The sequence below is a fragment of the Aptenodytes forsteri genome, unplaced genomic scaffold (assembly GCF_000699145.1).
Source record: "Aptenodytes forsteri isolate BGI_AS27 unplaced genomic scaffold, ASM69914v1 Scaffold15, whole genome shotgun sequence".
Classification (NCBI taxonomy): Eukaryota; Metazoa; Chordata; class Aves; order Sphenisciformes; family Spheniscidae; genus Aptenodytes; species Aptenodytes forsteri.
The window spans coordinates 6,569,717-6,591,314 of NW_008795129.1; the positions used below are offsets into that span (position 1 = coordinate 6,569,717).

At 44.9% G+C, this 21,598-nt stretch overlaps 1 protein-coding gene across 1 annotated transcript in view; it reads right to left on the bottom strand.

The window, feature by feature from the left end:
- Window positions 1-7,471: 7,471 nt before the first annotated feature.
- Window positions 7,472-21,598, bottom strand: part of DRGX (dorsal root ganglia homeobox) — a 17,125-nt gene continuing 2,998 nt past the window's right edge. The window contains exons 3-7 of the mRNA XM_009277742.1: window positions 21,521-21,598; window positions 21,143-21,244; window positions 18,391-18,563; window positions 17,940-18,052; window positions 7,472-7,737 (exon numbers count right to left, since the gene is read on the bottom strand). The exon at window positions 21,521-21,598 is cut by the window's right edge and continues 1 nt beyond it. Coding sequence (XP_009276017.1) covers window positions 7,472-7,737; window positions 17,940-18,052; window positions 18,391-18,563; window positions 21,143-21,244; window positions 21,521-21,598 — 732 coding nt within the window. The remainder of the gene's footprint in view (window positions 7,738-17,939; window positions 18,053-18,390; window positions 18,564-21,142; window positions 21,245-21,520) is intronic.

The following is a 21,598-nucleotide window of genomic DNA, read 5'->3' on the forward strand; positions in this document are numbered from 1 at the left end:
AAGGTTTCCAGAGTTTCCCATAAACAAGAGGCTTCCCAGCCTCAGCAGCTCTCTAGACACTTGGCATTGGTACAGGGCAACAGACCTGACATTTTAACAAAACAAATTGAATCCAACCGTTGCTACCTCAAAAGAAAATTTCAGCCCAGATCTAGTGATCCCTTTGTGTGGGGCAAAGAGTATCGCCTGTATCTTCAGCTGTGCTGCTCCTCATCTCTGGTGATGGTGTGATGCAGCCAATGCAGCGTGGCATTGAGCAGCAGGGTGACACAGAGGCACTGAGGGGTCCCAGGTGGCTCGTGAGCCCTCACTGAGGGGACAGCAAGCCTCCCAAGCTATGGAGGCTGGTTCAGTTACTAAAGAAGGCGACCCCTTAGCAAGAAATACCTCCCTTTGGTATGTCTGCGCTGAAAAAAAAGGGCTCAGGATGGCTGGGCATGGTGCAAAGGGATCACTTGTAAGAAAGCACTGAGTAAGAAACCGTCCTCCTTCCTTTCCTTCCAGCTTGGACCCAGGTTGTGAGCTCTGTCCCACAGCCTCATAGTGGAGGTAGAGATAAAACATTGTGCAGCGAGTCCTGGGCTTTGCTGACAGAGAAACGGCTTTGTGGGGTGCATGAAGCTGACTCACTTAAATGCAGGTCCTGAGCCCTATGGAGGGAAACCCCATCAAAAAGAGATGAAGCTGGGATTTGCTAACACACACACACATATGAATGCCTGGCTGCTTGTTATCTGTGTTATTTGTCTGAACAACAAGTTGCTACATCAATCTGGATTACTCCCGAGTTCAGCCCCACGGGAGAAGTATTCAGGTATTTGGCTTTCTGAGTGGGATTTTGAAACTTTCCTTTCTGACCCCTGTTGGACTGTGATTGTGAAATCCTCCCTGGAGAGCCTCTGGCTCAGTCCCAGTTAGGTTTAGCTCTAAACACGAGTAATGGTTCAGAGGAGGAACAGGATCAGCTCATTTCTCCTGTACATCTTCCTTCCCTGCCAGCAGCCAATTTCTTGTGCACTGCTACAGAAATATTTCTAATAAAAACAAACAACTCCCAGGGATGCTCCTATCCCTTGCTGTGCCAAGGACTGGTGATCACATCAACATCTTGGTTCTCAAGCATCTGCCAAAACCTGATGGCTTCAGCCAGCATGATGGAGCAAGGGTGAGCCAGCTGTGATATAACAGGCACAGTTTAGGTTCCTGGGGAGTCTTCTTTGCAGAGATGGGCTTCTTCATTTAATGGGTCTTGGATCTTATTTAACACAACGGCTCATATACAGTGCGGGTGTAAAGAAGCTGTGTGCATACAATAAAAAACCTCAGCCTATTCAATACCTAGGGGAGTCCTAATAAATTTGCCACTATAGCAAGTGTTAGTCTCTAGGGCTAATACTGAATGCTCGAGTTTAATAAACAAAAATTCTGAAGCAGAAGAACCGAAAGGTAAACCAGTTCAGCTGACAAAGCAAACAGAATTTAATTAGAAATTAAAAGTTTTATCCTGGCCTTGACCAGTCCCAAGCACCAGCGTCTCAGACTGGTTGTGTCTGGGCTGCCTTCTGATGGCTGCTCTTGGGGTGCACTTTCTGACCACACTATCGGAGGTCTCCCAACCTGGGCTGAAGGCCACTGCTCAGAGGACACAGAAACTTGTATACCAGAACAGACCTTGGCAGCTAATGAGCCGTATTTGTCCAGGCCATCCGTGGGGCAGAAGATGGGTAAATTGTGAAAGATGACATACTTCCAGATGTCCACCTATATACAGCTTTAATATCACAGTACTCTGGCTTGTGCTAGGGCTTAGAAAGTGGGGTAGTAACAACCACCCTGCCATTAGACCAGCCCAAAGAAGTGGGTATTTCCTCTGTACAAACAGAGCTGTTGCAGTCTCAGGTGCTCCAGGAGACCGCAGGGTGATTTAGCTAAACCGTTAACTGTCCAAGACCAGAAACAGTTTCAATGCTGCTGTCACCTTTTATGAGAAAATAGAGATGTAAGGTAACTTCCAGGCCCATCAGAACAGAGTTGGGGGTGAGCATTAGATCTGGAAGTGATTCAGCCTGCAGAAAAGAGCTGCCTTTTGTTGCCCTGCATGTGAGAACTCTTCCTGGATAAAATGACACAGATGGTCGTGTTTTTTTCCTTCTCTGTTTCATGTTACGGATGTTACAGCAGTACTGCAAGAGCACTGACTACAGAAGAAGCCATCAAGGTTAAATACTGGAAGAGTTATGCAGGCCAATACTTTAAATCCTGGTGAGTTTTAACTATTACGAGTTTACCACAGGAGACTTGTCACAGCTCCAAAAAATGAGCTCGGACTTCTGAGACAGCAAACCAGCACCTACTTGTCTTGTGGCAGAGAGCTTAGGGCAGGCAATAAGGATGCTGTGGTTGGATTATTAAAATATTGTCGACACATCACTCTCAAATAAGGCTGGATTTGCTGTATGCCAGTGAAATTCTCATTCTCACAGGCCAGATCTATGTAAAGACTTCTTTGGTTGGTATCAGGAAAAGATCATATTTTGTGGTAATATCGTCACCTGAAGTCAATATTTTACTACAGTGCAAAGGAAGTTTTTAACTGGAAAGAATAAAGCATTGTTTATGGTACTCTACTGCTCTTTTATTTATGGCAGGGGTGTCAAACTCTTCAGTGGAGAGGTCTGAATTATGTACTCGGAACTCAGGTATCAATTCAGGGCTTCTCACTTCCCCCGCTTCACACACTGCTTCCACCGCACAAACAGCCAGGCGCAACAGGATCTTTATCGAGCAACAGCTCTTTTAGAGGGAGAATGTGCCACAGCAGCACACCACAAGCATTTCATCTCCATCCCCTGCTCCCTCGTGGCCCACCCGGCAGCAAACGACTTCCTCCAGCACTGCGCTGGCTTCTTTCTGCTGCAGGGAAGCAGAAAGCTTAAGTGCGCAGCAGAAGTGCGAACTTCCCAGCGACACAGCCCTGCCAGCAGGCTTTTCTCCCCGGCCCTGACACGGGATGTGGGAGTAGTCTGGGAGGTGCAGAGAAGGTCAGCCCGAATTTGCCAAGGGCAGCAACCTGTGGGCAACACAGAGGGGAGGGCACCAACTGCAAGAGGGAAGAGTTTAATGGTATACCAAGATCTTTTTCTGCATGCACATGGCCTTCAGCATCATTGTAAATAATACTCTTAATAAAGAGCCAATTAGTCTAACAATCTCATTACTATCCAGCATGCAGTGTAGGAAGGACTACCCTACGGCATAACTGAGCAAAGGTGCATTCTCTGCTTCACATTTCCTGCTCTGATATATGTAGGCATAAGGAGGCCTAAATAGATATTCAAGAGACAAAAAGCATGGAGGGCTGAGAGGATGGCATGCAACCTTATAAAGAAGGTCCCGTGACCTGGCATTTTGTATCAAGGCCCGTTAACAAAACCCAGATCAACGCGCTGCAATAACCCCGCACACAAGCCCTGAGCACCGATTCCCTGGGCTGGCTCTGCCGTAGCTTCCCTGGTGCTGGGCTCGGCGCTGGGGCAGGGCTCTGCACGGGGCAGGGGGACTGTGGCATGGGGACGGCATAAGCTGAGAGTCAGCACCAGAGCTGGAGGCAGGACCACAGGCTTTCTGCAGAGCAGTGAGTGAGGATGTTGGAAGATGGCCTGTGCAGGGAAAGTGGGGGATGAGGGGAAATCTGGGCGTTGTGGGCGTCCGTGATTTCTTGAGAAAAGAGCACAGGACTGGAGATGCTTTACCAAAATCGTGCAAATGACATTTGCCCAGAGGCCATTCATGCTACACCTGGCTCATGCTAGTATGGAACTTCACAGAGAATTACTGCATGGGATCTAGTGACAATGCAGTAAGCCGTTAAACAAAACATCTTTGTCTTACATCTGTCCCTCAAACCTCGGGCTTCCATTTTCACTTCACAGAACTGAAGAAATATCACGCAGGCTGATTTTGGAATAGCTCTCATGTAAATCATCCCCTTGGGCTTGGGCCTCTCACACTGGGGTTCAGCCTGAATGGCTTTTTATAGCCGAGTTATAAACTTTTAAATGCCAGACTTAATCAGAGCTACTGAGATGGCCATTACAGGAGTGGTTTAAGTGGCATAGCCCTGATATATGATAGCACAGAAAGAAGGTAGGTGGTTCATCCGCGGTGGGCAGTCTATCTGGAAGGGAGCAGGGTCTGGTGGCTAGAAGCGAGCATGCCTGAGGCATAGATCTCTTGAGTTTTGCTCTTGCCCTTGTGCTACTGCTCGGTGACCTCGAGCATGTTCCCTTGGGCTGCACTGCCCTGAGCAGACAAGTCTCAGACCAAAACTTGACAGGAAAATGTGGCTCACCACGCCCTGGTTTCCCCAACATGCTAACGAGAATGCAAATATGTATCTGCCTCCCCTAGGGAAGTCACAAGAATTGTTGGTGAATTGGCCTACGGTTTAACATGGTGTGGTGCAGATTCAAAACATACAAATCCGAATGCTTCATTTATGGCTGACTTGGAGCAACTACCCACAAAATCATATTGAATAATTATAATCACAGACACATCAGACACCAAAGAATCTAAAAGCCTTTGGCCTTAAGCTTCTGGGGGACTAATGCCACTTTGCTCCTAACAGGAGGCTCTGCAAAACTCTGACCTCCCCCTAATTTTGCAAGTCGTGAGACATCCAGCAGGTTCCAGCTGTGAATCTGAAAGCCTCCCCCACTCTGCAACATCTTTGTGGTCTAAGCAGAACTGGACGGTCATCAACGTGAGAGCAGATGCTTGGACAGAGAAATTGATCTGAATGAAAACAGTACAGGAACTTTTCAGGGTCTTCTTTCTAAATTTATTCAAGTATTAAACAAACAGAAACTACAGCATGCATCAGATACTTTTCTTTATTGTACAACAAAACTATGGACTTGTTTGTAATTGCAGCATTTCCAGCAACATCAGGCAGACTTGTCGATGTTATCCAGTTTTGCACAGTCACTAGAGTGTCGCATCATGAATTATTAAATCAGTGCTTCGTGGTAATACATAATTTCTTATCAATTATTCATGCTAATGTGCGTGTAGTTTACTTAATTGTGTTATTGACGATCAAAAGTAATTTCCTGAAAATCCTCAAGGACAGAAAATTTAATCAGCGTAACTACTTTTCAGATGCAATGCTGTTAAGTATTCTTAATTTGCTCAACAATTCACTTATTTATGTACCTTTCTGGAGGAAATACGAGTTTAATCAAACAATTAGATTGAAGAGTTAGTGTACAGAAGGGCTGAAGTTCAACTGAATGCAAGGTAATTATGTTGAAATGAAGTTGGGCCTGCCTTTTTGGAGTGGAATTTTTTTTTTAGTCTTTTTTGGGGGGGAGTCCACAAAAAGATTATGATTGGGAAGATCACTAAGAAAACAGTGATTCTCTCTTCTCCAACCGCTCCCCACAACAAAGCACACAGCGATCTATTTTATTTTGGTAGAAGAAACATGTTGTTGCTGTTGTTTAAACTAAGCCATAATTTGCAGCCAGAGAAGCCACCTCCACCTACAGTTCAGCAGAGCAGCTCCTGAAGCTGTAACACAAAGACAGATCACAGACTACTGCATGTTCCCCCTGCAGTTAGGACAGTTCAGGATTGCCAAAAGAAACACACAGTATGGCAAAAGTAAAGCAAAATGACTCCATTTGATGAATGTAGGCCCTGTCAGACTTTTCTTTGTACTTGGATCCAAGGACAGACCCAGCACTGCCCTCCCCTATGGCTTGTGTCCAGAAGACACAAACCCCACCCTGGGGGAATGCCCAGCACCCCTCACCCCTGGAGCAATGAAGGTGTTTGGTGCTGCCAAGCCACCCCCTGAAGACGAGGGCTTCTACCCTTTGAACCGGCGCTGACACCAAGCCCTGCCTCGGGGAAAGGTGTGCACCGGCGGATACAGGAGGGTCCTGTGAGCCCCAGAGAAGTCCCAGGTTCTGTGAAATTCGTGGTATGAGATCACTTGGGTAGGGGAGAGAAATTTTTACTGCCAGCCTTACTTGGGACTGCCTTTCCAAGCACATCCCCAAGCTCAGATCCTGTGAGAAGCCAAACACAATCCAGTGTAAAAGTGTGTGCTCAACGCATTGAAGGAGATCCTCAGCACGATGCGCAGGATCAGAGCTGACAGGAATCCTTCCACTAGCCTCCACATTACTTGGTCAAGTCTCAGAGCGGTGGTTTCATCCTGTTCTCCAGGGACATCTGTGGACAAGCCTAAGGAGTCTGCAAAAGGCACCTGAGAAAAGCAAGTCCATGTCACTAAGTTTAAATCTGGATCTGCATTTCTCATGGAAAAAATGTGGGGCACCCCAGATTAAAATGCCTGCTCTAGAGCATCAGATCTTAGTCTGTTTTGCTCCGGGGAGTTTTGGGTCAGAGATAAGACTATATTTCCTGAGGCATCAATTTCTCCTTTGCACTGTGCCCACTCCATAATAATTAAGACATTTTCATATCTAGATTCATTACAAGAAGGCTTCAGTGAATGGAATAGTCTGGTTTTGGATGGCATAAAGGAATATCCTTCCAAGCTTTATTTCCTCTTTATTAAAAACAAAACAGGCAAGGACATATTTGCAGTGTTGCAATGTTTTCCAGTTTTTCTTTCCAAGAGAATGATGCTAAAGTACCCCCAGCTTTGTGCAGGTCTAGACACAACTGCACTCTGCATTAAATACCAGCATTACTGTTTGAAGCTATGAACGCTGCTCTGGAGTCATGTGTCTTTTATGTCTAACCCAGGGAATGGCAAGAGTAACAGACTAATGGTCACATAGAGACTAGTGCAAGGATTTTATTCACAGGTAAACTGTTCTCAGCAATTTCCCAGTAATCTACTCCATGGAAAGTTTCACTTTCGGGGAAAAGAAGGGAGAAGGAAAAAATTATGAAGAGTTTCATTTTGTTTTCTGCTTCTCTTACACCTGGCTTGCCTGGGATAGATTTGGTTGAAGTCAAATGCCATCAGAAAACAGCAGGCCAGACTGGTATATACCTGCATATTCCTTCACCTCTCCTGTGTGCGGTGGGATAAATGATGCCTGGATGCCTCTCCTGCTCCGGACCTCGCATCTGGAAGCGCTGCCCTTCTGCCAGCCCTCCATCTCTCACAGGATGGGGACCTGAGATGTGCGGGAGCAAGCCAGGATCCTGGGTGTTTCGGTGTCCCTGGGATGAGGAGGGGGGGCTAAAAACAGTTTCACGAACGTTCCAAACACAAATAGTGCTGATAAATCAGGGGAATGAACCTACAGCGGCGCAAGAAAAGCAAGGGTGCGTGAAAGGCAGCCAAAGAGGCCACTCAGATTTGCCGGGTCCCTGGTGGCCCCGTGACATCCTGCTGGGGCACGGCCACACTGCAGTTCACCCCGCGGCAGAGCCCCGGCAGCGGGTCCCTGCCCTGAGCCGAGGGGCCGGAGCCAGTCTGGCCTCATACGCTCTTCTCTCCTTCCATGTGCTCCTTGGCCGGAGAGGGCTGCTTGTCCTGGCTGTCCTCGGGGCCGGGTTTGGCAGGAGGAGTGGGGCTGCTGCTAGCGGCGGGCAGGAGGTTTGCAGACTGGAGCACAGCCTCCGAGTGCTCCCGGGCCTTCATGCGCAGCGCAGCCACGCTGGCGGTGCGGTTGCTTTGGCAGCCGTAGGTGGGCAGGAAGGAGAGGCCCATGGGGTCTGGAACACAGCACGAGCACAGCGGGCTCCCTGGGGAGGAAGGAGACAAGGCACCATCACTGATGGGGAAGGTCATGGGGACTGTCTGACTGTTCCCTCCACGGTCAATCTGGAGAGGGCAAAGATGGGCTTGGAGTCTCGAATGGCAACAACCCCCTCCCCTATTGACCTTTAGTGGGTACATAGATGTTCTCTGGATCAGGGCTAGAAAAGCCAGATCCTGTTCTGCTGAGGCCCACTGTGAAGGATCTTACGCTGTGAGTCATCCAGTGTGACAAACAGAGTGAGTGAGGGCAAGCAGACTCAGAAGCAAGCAGTGAAGTTTAGATCACACATGAGATTTCCCCATAAGCGAGGCTGAGCTCGTCCCCTGCTCTTATACCAAGCTGCTGCTCTGTGGCTACCATCAGCCCCCCGTTGGAAGTGTCCCCTGGCCTCCACCTGCACACTGAAGCCTGATCAATTTGGGCAGCTGCATTTGTTGGGTGAGTGTGGGGGTCCCATCACTTATCTACACCTGAAAGATTACTGCAGAGAGAAAGTTGAAAATATATATCCTGGTTATTATGCAGGAACTAATGACCTTCTCTTATCTCACTGTAAGATGAGACAGGCTTTTCCTTGACCAGGCCGCTGCCAACTATTGGCATCATGTCTACCTTCAGGAGTCTGTTCTATCTTCACCCACCCAATGTCCATGCTGCATAAGGATGACATCTCGAAGAGAACGGCCTCCAGAAGTAAGCCAAGGCCACTTAAAGCTGCTGCTGCTGACATGGTTTAAGAGTCCCATCAGGAGAGACAGGCCAGAACATCTCTATCCTGTCATCTGAGACACATGGGCTGTCCCAGGCAGGCAATAAAACACTGGAGAGAGGGTGAAATGGGTATTCCTTTCCCTTTAAGCCAAAAGGCTACCCTGCAACCCACTGCCAGAGGCAGTCCTCACTCCACCAGCTGCCTTCCTGAGCTGGACCACTGCAGGGTCTTCCTCTGGCTTATCTTTGATAACGTTGGAACTTGGGCCAGTTCCCAAACAAGCACACCTGGAAGTGTAGGCTGATCACTGGGCAGGACATGCCGTCCATGCAAAAAGCCACCCTGGTACCTAGCTTAGATGCACCTATTGAATGAAGGAGAATGTGTCAGAGGAGTAGGGAGGGGAGGCAAGGTGGGACGGCTGAGCTACTACTTTAATTTGCTCTCTTGTGAGAAACATTGAGTTTCACCATTTTTCCAGGGGTCTCAGAGGCCACACAAACTCCACATCCTCTTCTATGTCCATAGCAAAAGCCTGTCCTTTGCTGATACGCTACCTCCCAACAAGAAACAGCCCGGCCGCACACATTCTGACACGACGCAATGCCTTCCTCTGATCTTTCCAAGCCAAGGACTTGCTTTAATTTCTGCAGTTAATATTTGAGTTAAATGGCTCATGACTAAGTGATGGAACTAATAATCTGCAGGGAGCAGGTAGTCTTTCTTTTATACTTCTGCTCTCAGTAGCAACGGGTCAGCACCCATCTGCTAGGGATGAAGGCAGAGAGTTGTTTGTTTTTAGGATGTTGGCAAGACTTCTCCACAGCAATTGTCAGAGATTAGCAGCTTGCAGGTAATGTTCAGGAAAAAATACTCTTTGCATTTTAAAGAACACAACCTACAGGGGAGAAGTTATTAATGTAACTGGAAAGTCATCTTTTCTCTTGTAATACTCTTCTGATAGAGCATATGATCAGCAGACCAACATTTCCATGGGTCCAGGCATTCAAATGAATTGCACAAGCAAGTTTCAGCACTTGACTAAAATCTTCCATTTTTTGCTTTTAGCGGTAGGAAGCTCAATCTTGAATTCTGCGGCTGCTTTGAGCAGGTCAGAAGGAGGGTTTATAACAAAATCCACTCAGTAACACAACTTACAGTTTTTGCCACCACCAACCACGCTCATAAAGTCATTTTTTGCCCCATTGAATTGCAGCCACTTCAGGGGTGCTGGATGGCCACTGTTTTAACAAGAGGGAGGAGAGGAAGATCGGCACTTCAGAGTCCCTACAGTTTGCAGCAGGTCTTTGGCTGCAGAAGCCACACAGAAGTCTGGTTTTTCACTACTATTAAGCCCCACTACCTTAAGGTTCAGCTCTGAAATGGGGGACCATGGAGGCCTGCCTGAGCATCAGCTGTCTTTTCACTGCTGCTTTCTAACACAAACTGAGTGAGACTTTCGAACGTGGCTGTTCAGCTCCCGGGCTGAGGGGCGGGCTGGCCCGTCTGCGGTACCTAATGCAGGACCAAGCACAGACATTGTCTGCTTAGCAGGAGGTGGGGAGAAATGGAAAACAGTCTTTCCCTTTTCAAAAGAGCAGGAATCAGCTCCATCCCCTAAGAATAATTTTCATTCCATTGTTACAGAGGGATAAAATATTTATCAGTCTTCAGTACCAATCTAAGCTCTTTGCTTAATAATTAGACCTGATATTACCCAGTGGATCTGCAACCTGAGGGTGCAGAGTTACCTGTGGTGGAAACTAGGTTATCTCTAGCAAGAATTCACCCATAAACCATTCCTTTCATTTTCACTGAGGTTAAACACCTGAAAAAAATCTAAAGTAACAAGTGTCATTTGCTCCAGGATCCAGCTAGAATACAGGAGAGTAGGATTTAGCCCCATTTCTTTTTAATGTAAAAGAAAGGTTTAATGTTCTTTGCAATTGCCTGTGTCTGTGGGTAGTAAGTCCAGTGAAATCCATTGGACTTTGCTGGCACAAAAGCCAAGATGAACAATGGGGGAATCAGGAGCCCAAGGTCTCCACCTCCCCGTCAGTCAGCCCATGATGGACAGGGATCTGACTTTCACCAAGAAAGTGGCATCCACATAAAGCAGACATCAATGTTTCTTTACATCTTATTGCAGTAACCTTGAGTCCACAGTGGGGAAGGAAGGAATAGTTCCTACTTATTTTGGATCCTCAGGGGAGTTTAGGCACCTAGCTCCCATCAAAACCAGTGAGGGTTAAGCCGTTAGCCCTAGATCTTGATCCAGCTTCCACTAACATCTACAACAGTCTGATATTACTTTAGTGGGATTTGGATCAAGTTGCTACAATATGGACAGGGTACCATTTTCTTTCTTTCAGGAACTTACTGCCTCCTGTACACAAAATTAAAATACACAATTAGATTTCCATTAACTTACAGCAAATTCTGCTGAATTGATCTGAACCTCCTTGTACTCCTATATGAGATCATACTTTAAATGCTCAGCCTGAACATAAATACTTAATGTAATAAATACAGTCTGAAATATTTGATCCACTTGGCAGTTTAATTGATCTACTACAGAGACTGACAGGAAAAATTAAATTAGTTCTGTCTTGTCTCTGCCAACATCACATTTCAATTGTAACAATATTTGATCTACAGTTTTGGTTGCAGACCCTTTTGTGCAGTTCCAAGGTTCAGTTTCAGCTGAGAAGAGTGGGGTGGGAACGGGGCCCATATTGATACATAAGTATTTAAAATATATATTTTGTATTTCAACTCAACAGTTTAAAGAATTTAATAGATAGCCTTTCCAAAAGGCAAAACCCCAGTCCCCTTTCTCTTTCAGTATTTGTGCATATCAGCATTTGATGTGGACAGCTGAACAGCAGCCTGACATGGAAGGAAGTGAGGAAGAATTCCCATTTAAAATCCTCACTTGTCAATGCATGCTGTTTAGTTTTCAGAGAAAATATTATGCTTGATTTAAGTATTGTTTTCTTCTGATAGTAGTCACATTGGTTTGCTTGAGCTCTAAATCCTCATAAAATCTGAAATCACTTTCACAAGGGTTGGAAGGTCAACAACAACCTTGAGTTCATAGTATCATTTACCCGTAAGAGCTGATTCAAAGGGAGCTCCCTCTTGCTCTTCATACATGACGCCAACACTGTGTCTGTTAAAGCCTGAGGCACAAGCAGGAAGAACAGAAGTGGCTTTATCCAAACCTTCTTGGGCTCTGAATCAGAAGGTTCAGAAGAACAAGAAAGGCAAGAACTTAAAGCCTGAAACAGAGAGGCACCAGATGCTCCCAGCAGCTCAAGGCTGCTAAAGTTGTGCTAGATGGTTCCTCCTTCTAGTGCCTAAGCTGGTTAAGTGTGGAAGGCACCCTGTGCTGCCCAGAGGCTGGAAGAGCACTTCAGAGCTGACAGCAGAGTCCAAATGTTATAATTTCGTATCTCCTTGGCTTGTGAACCCTATATGCCCAATGCAAACAACAAAGAGCTGATGATCTGGCCCAGTTGCTCTAGCAGGAGCCTTTTTTGGTAAATAACTTGACACTGGAACTGGAGGATTTCATCCTCCTTTATTTGTGCCATTAGTACTGTTCCAAAAAAATAATTCAGAAGCCAGGACCTTGCCTGTTTGGACAGGAAAGCTGGCAGCAAAGCCCACAAGAGCTGGGAGAACAGAACCAGTCCTTTGAATACTGTCAGCTCAGCAACCATTTACCACTCTTCCCTTCCAGATCAAAAACATGATCTGACCCTAAGTCCTGCTGACATGTGTCACTCCAAGAGGAGTCAATAGAAACCCCTGCCCAGCTAAGGTCCACTAACATAATCAAGATTTGTCCTGGAGGAACAAGCCAGCACCCATTTCCTTCCCATGGCTCTTAGGGCTCCTAGTATCTGCATATTCCCTAATATTTGTGATAAAGACCAAAAAAATCTACTTGCGAGGTAGGGCAGTGCTAGAGTTGGGGACCTGTGGTACGGGAATCAAAGTAATTTGCTCAAGGTCTGTGCATCTGCAGCAAATTAAAGAAATGTTTTAAATTCTCTAAAGTCACAGTGGCAGGTAAACTAGGGAAAATGCCAAACAGAACCCACTTGATATATTTGCTATATTACATGAGAAAAGTCAGTAAGTCCAAAATAAAGAATGACAGAGAAAATAAAGGACCCCAAGAGTTTTGATTCCCGTTCCCCAGTCTCATGGTAAGCAGTGGTGCTCCAATTCAGTAAACACCAGTTCAAGGGTAAGTTAGGTCCTTGAACGCTTCTTTCTCAGCCTTGGCAATGGGAATTGCCCACTGGAATCAGGCAAATTCTCTTCATCTTTCCATAATAGAAATTGAAATGTAATGGATGGGCAGTTCTAGTCGTTGTGTTTTTTTCCTGGATACTGCAATTAAACCTCCCTAATATGAACAACAGCAACCGCAGCAGCAACAAACCATAAAAGAGCCTAATCAATGGTGCCCTGGAATATCCACTTCGATGTGCATAGTGCGATCCTGCTTCTCTATCAGCAGTGTGGAGGTGCCGTGAAAACCAACTGAGTTATAACTTGCACAGAGCAGAGCTGTGGGTGAATTATGAAAGTAATTCCCTGGCAAGTGTAATTATTTCTCTTCTCATACACTGCACTCATCATGGGGTCTGGGGAAATTTCAGTGGAATGTAACAGACACACTCTTGGCCTCAGCCACCAGAATGGTAGAACACTTCCGCTAAAAACCGGAGATTCTTGTTTACACCCATTAATAACATCTTCTACATTAATGAATTGCATTCATGCTGTCATCCATTAAGAAGATACTTTGAGGTCTCTCTCTGCACAGAACACTAGCTTCTCCTGATGACTCTATTGTTATACAGCCCATAAATAAAACAAGTATTTTCCCTTCATATTTGAGGTCTGCAATTAAATCTACTAAATGGACTGCAGATGCATGGTTTACAGTAAGTGATTCATCTTGGAAGATCATGGAAATGTCGAAGTCACCACAATGAAGTAGCATAGTTGTCAAATTAGGGCAATTTCAGAGAGTAACAAACACCAGAAATTTCATCTATGCGAGCCAACCTTCTTCCTGACTATGGCCAGTGGTGAAGAACTCAAAACCCTTAAGTAGGAAGCCCTGTATACCACAGAAATTATGATCTTATGCTAATTTTTCAAATGAGAAATTGCATTTCCTGAAAGAATAGTACGTAGTGAGGTAATATGGTAGTTAACAGATGCTTGCTACTAAGTACAGCCTCCAATGTGCTAAACTTCAGAAAGGAAGGGGACTCACCTAAGAGAAGGAAAAGCTCTGTTGTATTACTGAATAGAGAATATTGGATAGAAACAGAGAAAAACTGTCCAGTGGTAATATACTCTTCTCTGGAACAGTCTGTGCTCTGAATTACAGTTCTGACGCTATTGTATAGCTGGCCTGCTTGCCTCACAGCACATCCTGCGGTGGCCATACCATCCCTTTGAGGAAAAAATCTCTGTGTCAGAGACACCAGGGTTCATGGCGCATGTTGGTTAGGGAGAATAGCTTTCTTCTCATTCATCAGAGCAGGCCTAGTCTCGTGCTCCAGCAATATCCCCCGTTTACCTAGAAGTGGCACGTGTGGGGTTCAGATGAGTGCTGCCTGTTAAAGAGTTGCAGAGCCACACAAAGCATAAGGCAAGCCTGCAGTGCACTGCACAGTCTTTCCAAAAGCAAAATTGCAGGCTCAGTCCCTGCCCCATGCCAGGCTGTCCTGAGATTTCTTGCCTCTACTAGACCAACTTCATCATCAACTATTATATCCTTATGCTACAAATAAGAACCAGGAACTATGTGCCCTAGACACTTTATGCAGCCTTGGAAATCTGGGTCTGGAGCCAAGCAATCAAAGTCAGAGAAGGAGAAAGAGAGGTATTAGTTTCTTTACAGAAGACAGAGAACTCTCAGGTGGCAGAATGAAAATGGTCCCTGAGAGCATAAAATAATTGTTAATTAGTTACATCACCATCATCACTTGTTATTCACTGTATTGATTTTAATTGTCTCCTTCTAAAGCATCAGTCGAATATTACTCACTGACACCAACGAAGTGTTGGCTCATAAGCCCAACAAAGCATGTCTTGTCTCCTCAAAAGAATAAGAAAACAACCTAGACTTCCCAGTAGTATCTGATGCGCTGAGAGTGCCCGTTTGTCTGCAGGCAGCTTTTACGGCCTTACTGAAGAATATGATTCCCTTTACTGGCCAGGATTATTCTCCCAGTGGTCAGAATACATATCTATTTACGGGATCTACGTAGAGGAGCTGCATTTAATTTGACATTCGCATAGAAGAAAGCGGGGTCATGCATCCATTGGTAGTGAAATGGTGCTTTGATTCTGGAGCAACTATTTTGCTTTCAAAAGCACAAAGAATTCCTGGTAGTTTCAAAGCATGGTTGGCACAAGAGAGATACCAGGAAGAGCTCTTCATAATTTCACTCTTCAGTAAAACTTGCAAAATCTTGGAAAACCTTACTGCTTGCTGAATTTCTCCTTATCCAAGCAATCCAAAACCCAAACAGCTCAGAATTTTATGCCCTGTGCTGAGTTTGATGGGATTTCGTGTGGCATAAAGTCCTATGCCCTCAGAATCACTGTGGCAGAGTCCTGTCAGCATTTCTGCTGCAAAATGCGACTAGATTCTTAAGGGAGAGGCTTAGGTCACTTCATTAGGACACATAATGACACTGACTAAGGCCCACCTAAATGTAGGGTCAGTTCTCCTTTGACAGGCCTGAAGTGTACAAATCAGCTCCTAGCTCAAAAGGGGAAATGAGAGGGGAGAGTCAAACAAACGGAATTGAGCAAGACAAAGAAGGTCATATAAAGGTTTTGTGAACGCTGTGTCTCTCCCTGTCCTTTCCTTCCTTCCCATAACCATTATCTCATCCTCCAGACTGGCACATAAGCTTGGTTGTGCTCTCAAATACATTGGTTTAGACGAATCATCATTCACCTGGTGTTTCCATACCAAAGAAAAACAACATGCAAATCAGGCCTGTGATACTTTTGGTCCACTCAGAACCTCTAGAGATCGTCCTGTTCATCATTGCCAATTAACAAGACTGAAGCTCGAGGTCTGCTGTGCACAGCCCCTACCCCAGCCCAAGTGAATTGCTCTTGGAGAAACAGGGAAAGAGGAACTTGTGGAGATGAGCCAAGGAAAGAGGAGATAATACTCCACATATAAATACCACAAGAAAGATGCTACAATTATTCTCTGCTTGTATAAATCAAATTTGCCGCCTTATAGAACAACAAATTCTTCCCCCTTAACCTCAAAGCCAAAATTTGACATTACCGAGACCTAGCTGCAGAAGAAGATCTCCCCTCAAAGCAGCAGCTCAGTCTACCTGTTCCTCGTAAGTGTAACAATATGCTGACAGGCATAGGCAGCTCCACAAAGCCTCTGGTAGGTGGATATGCAGATATGCAAATCTGTAACTGGATTTCTTAAAACCAAAATATACTACATTGTCCCAGTCCCCTTACACGTATCTGGAGATTTCTAGTGCCAGGCAGGAAATATAAACCGGGCATCTCAGCAATGAACTGCACGTGTAGCTGACAACATTCATCAAGAGAATATGCACGCATCTGATAACTGACCACCCCTATATAAATTATTAAAAACCTATATTTATATTTGGGACAAATTTTTCAGGGACACTGCCTCTTAGCCTGAGTAACTGACTATCTAATAAGTATCTCTACAAGAGATTCAGGAATAGGATCTTTCCTGCCCCTAGGTTGTAAAACTGCTATCAAGCAAAAAGGAGCAAATTATTAATTTCTCAATTTAGTGGCTGAGCTGTAAAATCACAGAAAAGGATATCTGGAAGTCTTCCAAATAAATAAAACTAAAAAAAAAACTTCATGACAATTATTTTTTCATTCATTTTTATTTCCTTTTGCTTGGCTTTTGTTTATTGGGGGCATTTTTCTTAAAATTTATCTACATTTAAATATGAAAAAAGTGAGAACAATATATTGATGCAGTTAATTTTGAAAATGCTTAAATGTAATTTTTAAGAAAAAAAAATCCCTTACTTCCATCCAAAATTATTCACTGAACACAACCACATTTCCACACCTTTCAACCTGCCCAGGACTACATTTATCAATGAACAATCTTTTTGCCTGAAGAATTTCACTTGTGTCTACTCCAGAGAGGCTGGTCCTGCCCAATGGAAGACAACGAAAGTCTCTGCCCAAGACCTCGAAGTCACAGGGCAGACATCAAGAGGACTCATGCAGTCCAACAGCCGCTGCCCACTTACAGGGTTTAGGTTGACAGTCATCCTTTAAGCCTTAGGGCTCAGGTCACACCTCTATGGCTTTTCTTGATTCAAAATCACAGGTCCCACACCCATCAAAATAGCAGTAGTGGTATGGTGTGTCTGGCTTCAGCTTTTTTGGAAAGACAGGAGGGAAGGGGGAACAGGGGGCGGGACACTGGACCTAATGCAAAACTCAGCAGTTCCAAGCATTTGCTTCAGGAATATACTTTGGCAATGCTGATTTAACTGGAAATACTCACAAAGAGCATGAGGTGTGTCAGAGAACATAGTGAGAGGTATTAGAGGACATTTGTGTTCGTAGTGGAGGGTCGTAAACTGGGAAACTTTCCTCACAAATTATTGCATCACATTGGGACATAGAGTAAATGTATGTGCCACTTTGTGCTTGGCAGTGCTATGAGGCTTTACATCCTATAAATCTATAAATTGAATTCATCCTGCTTACACCCTTAGTCTTATAAATTGTTAGACTAGGAACAGCTAATGGATCAGCTGGTGATTTATTTTTAAAAGATGCATACTGCTGCTTTTTGGGAACTGAAAAGGATAAAGATGCTGGATGTACCCTTCCTGAAGCCTGGGTCCCAGGTAATGAGGAATGACTTTGTATCCTCCCCTGTCCCTATGCACACACTTTATTCAAGTTCTCAGAGGGGATCTACTGTTCAAGAAAAGAAAGGGCTGGCGTTGTGCAGAGATGTACTGCAAAGGAAACTGCATGCAAAGAGCGGATGAGGCATCAGTAACGGTGCCAGGTAATGTATAATGCAAAAGGATGTGTATAACTAATTTATTAGTATAAATTTGACTCTTAAAAAAAAGCATATGCAAAGAAAACTCTAAAGGAGCAAACCCTACCTGCCTTGCTCCTTGAGACAAACCCTGACCTCACTAAAACTGTCTGAGTAAAATGAAGGAGCTTCGCCACAAATGATGCTACAATTTACAACAGGAGACTCACTCCTGTACCTGCAGCATCGGTCAGTGCAAGTGCTGCCAATCATAACAGTAAGAAGGATCCATCATTTCCCAAAAGCTTCTCCACTGGCTCAAGTGGGAGCACGCTGCTTAGCTCGAAAGAGCTGCTCTTTGAGCTCATCCCTGAAGTTAAACAAAGTCACTTACCTTTTAGAGAGGCGACATGGGATAAAGCTTGTGCGTAGGTGGCTGTGTTGAGAAGAGTCCCCGGCAGGCAGGAAGGGAAGAAAGGTCCTGTAGGACCCACTGCTCGACTCAGGCTGATGGAGAATAGAAAACAACTTACAAAACCAGAACTAGCTGATTCCAAAGACAGAGTATGTGCATGTACACAAACACGTTGTTGGTGTCTCAGTGTCCAACCAGATGGGACCAAGCCTGGATAGCATTAGCCTCCCACAGCCAACAGCTTCTCAGCGTCTCCATGGGAAGCAGTGAGTTGCAAGAGGGACAGCTCATCTTCTAACGATTTGGGCTGTACCTGAAGATGGTACTGTGTAGGTCAAGGCTTAGCAGCAGGCGAGTCTGTCTGTATGTACATACGTGTGATGCGTGCCTGCCCCAAAGAGAGGCAGCTGATAACATGCATTGCTCTTACCTCTGCTGGATCTCCAGACTCTCTTTTTTATTCCTGGTTTGATCTGCTGGAGAAGGGGAATTCAAATTCCTCGCAGGAGGTGCCACCTCAGCCATTGTTTCCTTAGAGCCCTCTTGGTCGGAAGCACCCCTCTCTGTTTTCCTCCATTTAGCTCTTCGGTTTTGGAACCACACCTGCAGCGGGAGAGCAATCCAGGCTGAATACCGTGTTTAGCCAAATGCGAAGCAAGGAAATTGTAAATTGTTGCTCTAGTGAAATCAGTCATTTAGAAGCTTGGCTAAAACTTCTTCTTATTTTTTGTTCCCATCGTTATTCTAGTTGAGCCTTAGGATTACATTTGCATCCGGAATATTTCTGTGTCTGGAAGACAAGCCAGGAATGTCTAAAGACATTCAAAAGGCATGTTAAAAATAAAAAAAACTAAAAAAGAGTTTTGATGTTACTGTGCCAGTTGTTAGCAAAACATTTAAATGTGTGCTTGCCTTTAGGCACACGTTTCTCACTGATTTCTGTGTTTTAACACGTCTAAAAGCTTTTTGTATAGGGATGGACTTAAATACGTGTCTAAGCGCTCTGACGAAACCGTGTATGCCCTTAAATGGGCTGCTGCTAGAATCAGAGAGGTCAGAACTGAGAAGGTATGTATTAGGCCATCTTATCCAGCCCATTTCCCGGAGAGGACTGACACTTTCTGTTATTCCTCTGATGTATTTGTCCAGTCTGCATTTAGAGGACTCAAAAGGTGGTAGATACTGATTTTGGAAGATCATTCTGCACTTCAATACACACCAGTTTCCAAAAGCTATTTTTTCCCTCTAATGCAATACAAATATTCATGTTCTTGATTTTATCCCCCGACTTTTAGTCCAAACACTTTTTTCTTCCATTTACCTTGGAGCTGATGCTCCGAAAGGGCCTTGTTTGAGGTGGAAAATGCCAAGCCTCTCTTGAGGTCAGGAAATCCACATTTTAATACATGACTTCAAGTATAGGCGAGATTGTTATTATTATTATTCTCCTCCTACAACTCCATTTTAGTTAGCTGCCTTTTAATTGCATGTATCAGCAAACGTTGAATAATGATTTTATCTGTATTCTAAATTTAGAGCAGTTAAATGCAAAGCAAAATGCAGACACTTTCTTGCGTCTTAATTGAATGAAGGTCACAGCTATAACAACATTTAATTGAGCTATTTTTCATTATCATATTTTAATGACTTTGCACTGACAGTTCGCCTGCTTCTGAGGAAAGAGCATGATGAAGTCGTTTATTTCCCTATTTAGTTATTGTTTGACAACATCATCTTCGATTAAGACTCTGCTTTATAGCACATTAATCATATTTGAATGAGCAAGGGGTATAAATGTAAACATATCTCCCATCCTCTGTGTTTCCCCATGTCCCTGCATGAAAGCAGGCTAAACAAATGCTTGCATCTATTGTCTGTTTGCATAATAGCCAACAACAAGGCTAAACACCAGTCCTCAGCAATCTAATTGTCACCACCCCTATCTCACCCTTGCACCTTTCAGGAAGAAGTTATGATCTTCCACTTCTGAATGCTCAATAATTGTGCCATTTATCTCAATTTGCAGTTCAGTCTTTAGGCACCAATAGCCAAAATGGCATTTTTTATTATTTTTTTTTAAGCCAGTACCTACAATGCAGTGGCAAAAGGAGATTTTCATTTCCAAATAATAATCAGTTTAATTTGCCCGCATATGACCAATGATTCATGTTCAGATTTAATAATCAGGATCGCATAATCTGATTATAGGAGAAATAATTTGTTTACAATCCCCAATTTACTGCGGTGAATTCCATTATCTCTCTTCAGCCATTGGGTTTTAAGAGATACTAACATGACCCTAGGGAACAAAAGGCTAGCTATTATATTTCCTACAATTAGATCTTTGCATAGTCTTAACCCCAAGCACCTAGATAAAAAAAAATACAAAAACAGCGTGCAGAAAAGCCCCATAAATAAAAATGAATACACAATCCTGTTCAAAAAATGGCTTGCAACTCTGTGGTGGATGCCTGCAGAGTTACAGGGATGCATCTCTGACAACCGCAGGACCGCTGTTCTTAGCAGAGCTTATACACAGATGAAGTTAATCCCTGGATATGGAAAAACAAACACCTGGGTCAAAAAAAAGGGGGGGAAGAAAGTGGGGAGAAGGAAGAAAGGAAGGGGTGGAAAAGACTGGGGGTGGAAAGAGAGTGATCGTGGCCAATGGTATTTATTGGATCTTATTAAAGGTGTGGGAACTGCTCTGCAGGCTCTTCAGCTGCCGAAATTAAGTGTTTAGAAAGAAGGCGAAAGGGAGAAAAGTTGAAGAGGTGCGGAAGATTTCTTCCTGGCAGCTGGGCTCCCTGCAGTTGACTAACCCCATTGCTCGACAGTGGTCATAGTTGCTTTGGAGAATCACGTCTCAGCTCTTTTCTCCACACACACCCCCTCCAAAAGCAAGGAAATGGATGTGCATTGATGTAATTTAGTACCTTGGAGACGCGGACAAATTAGTGTAGAACATTATCACTAGTTAATTATGAATGACCGATTAATCAACCTAATCTAATATTCCACATTATGTTGATGTTATTAAAGTGCATCATGAAAATGACAGATCGTCTTCATTTGCGTTCTTTGGCCAAATGTGCACTCTGCAGTCATGATGTCAAAAAAAAAAAAAAAAAAGTTTGCCAGTTTGAATACCCGAGAGTTAAATAATTCCCCAGAATGTTTACCTGCACCCTGGCTTCCGTGAGGTTGATTTTCATAGCCAGCTCTTCCCTAGTGAACACATCGGGGTAGTGGGTTTGAGCAAAAACGGCTTCCAGTGCCTCGAGCTGGTGGAGGGGAGGAGAGCAAACGTCTGTCAGGGGCAGGGCACGGCTTGGAGCGCGGTACGGGCCGGGGACCTGCCGTCGTCTCGGGGGGCGTCTGTCCAGCTGCCCCAGGGAGGTTTCTGCGAGGGATGGGGAAAGCGGGGCCGCCCGGGGCCGCGGGCTGCGGGCCGGGCAGGGAGCCGGGCGGTGCAGGGCGGGCGGGCAGGGAGGCAGGCAGGGAGCAGGCAAGGGGCAATCGGGGTGCAGGTCAGGGGGCAGAGAGGAGCAGGCTCGTACCTGCTGCAGGGTGAAGGTGGTGCGGTTGCGGCGCTGCTTCCTTCGCAGGAACGCGTCGTCGAAGTCGCCGGCGGAGTG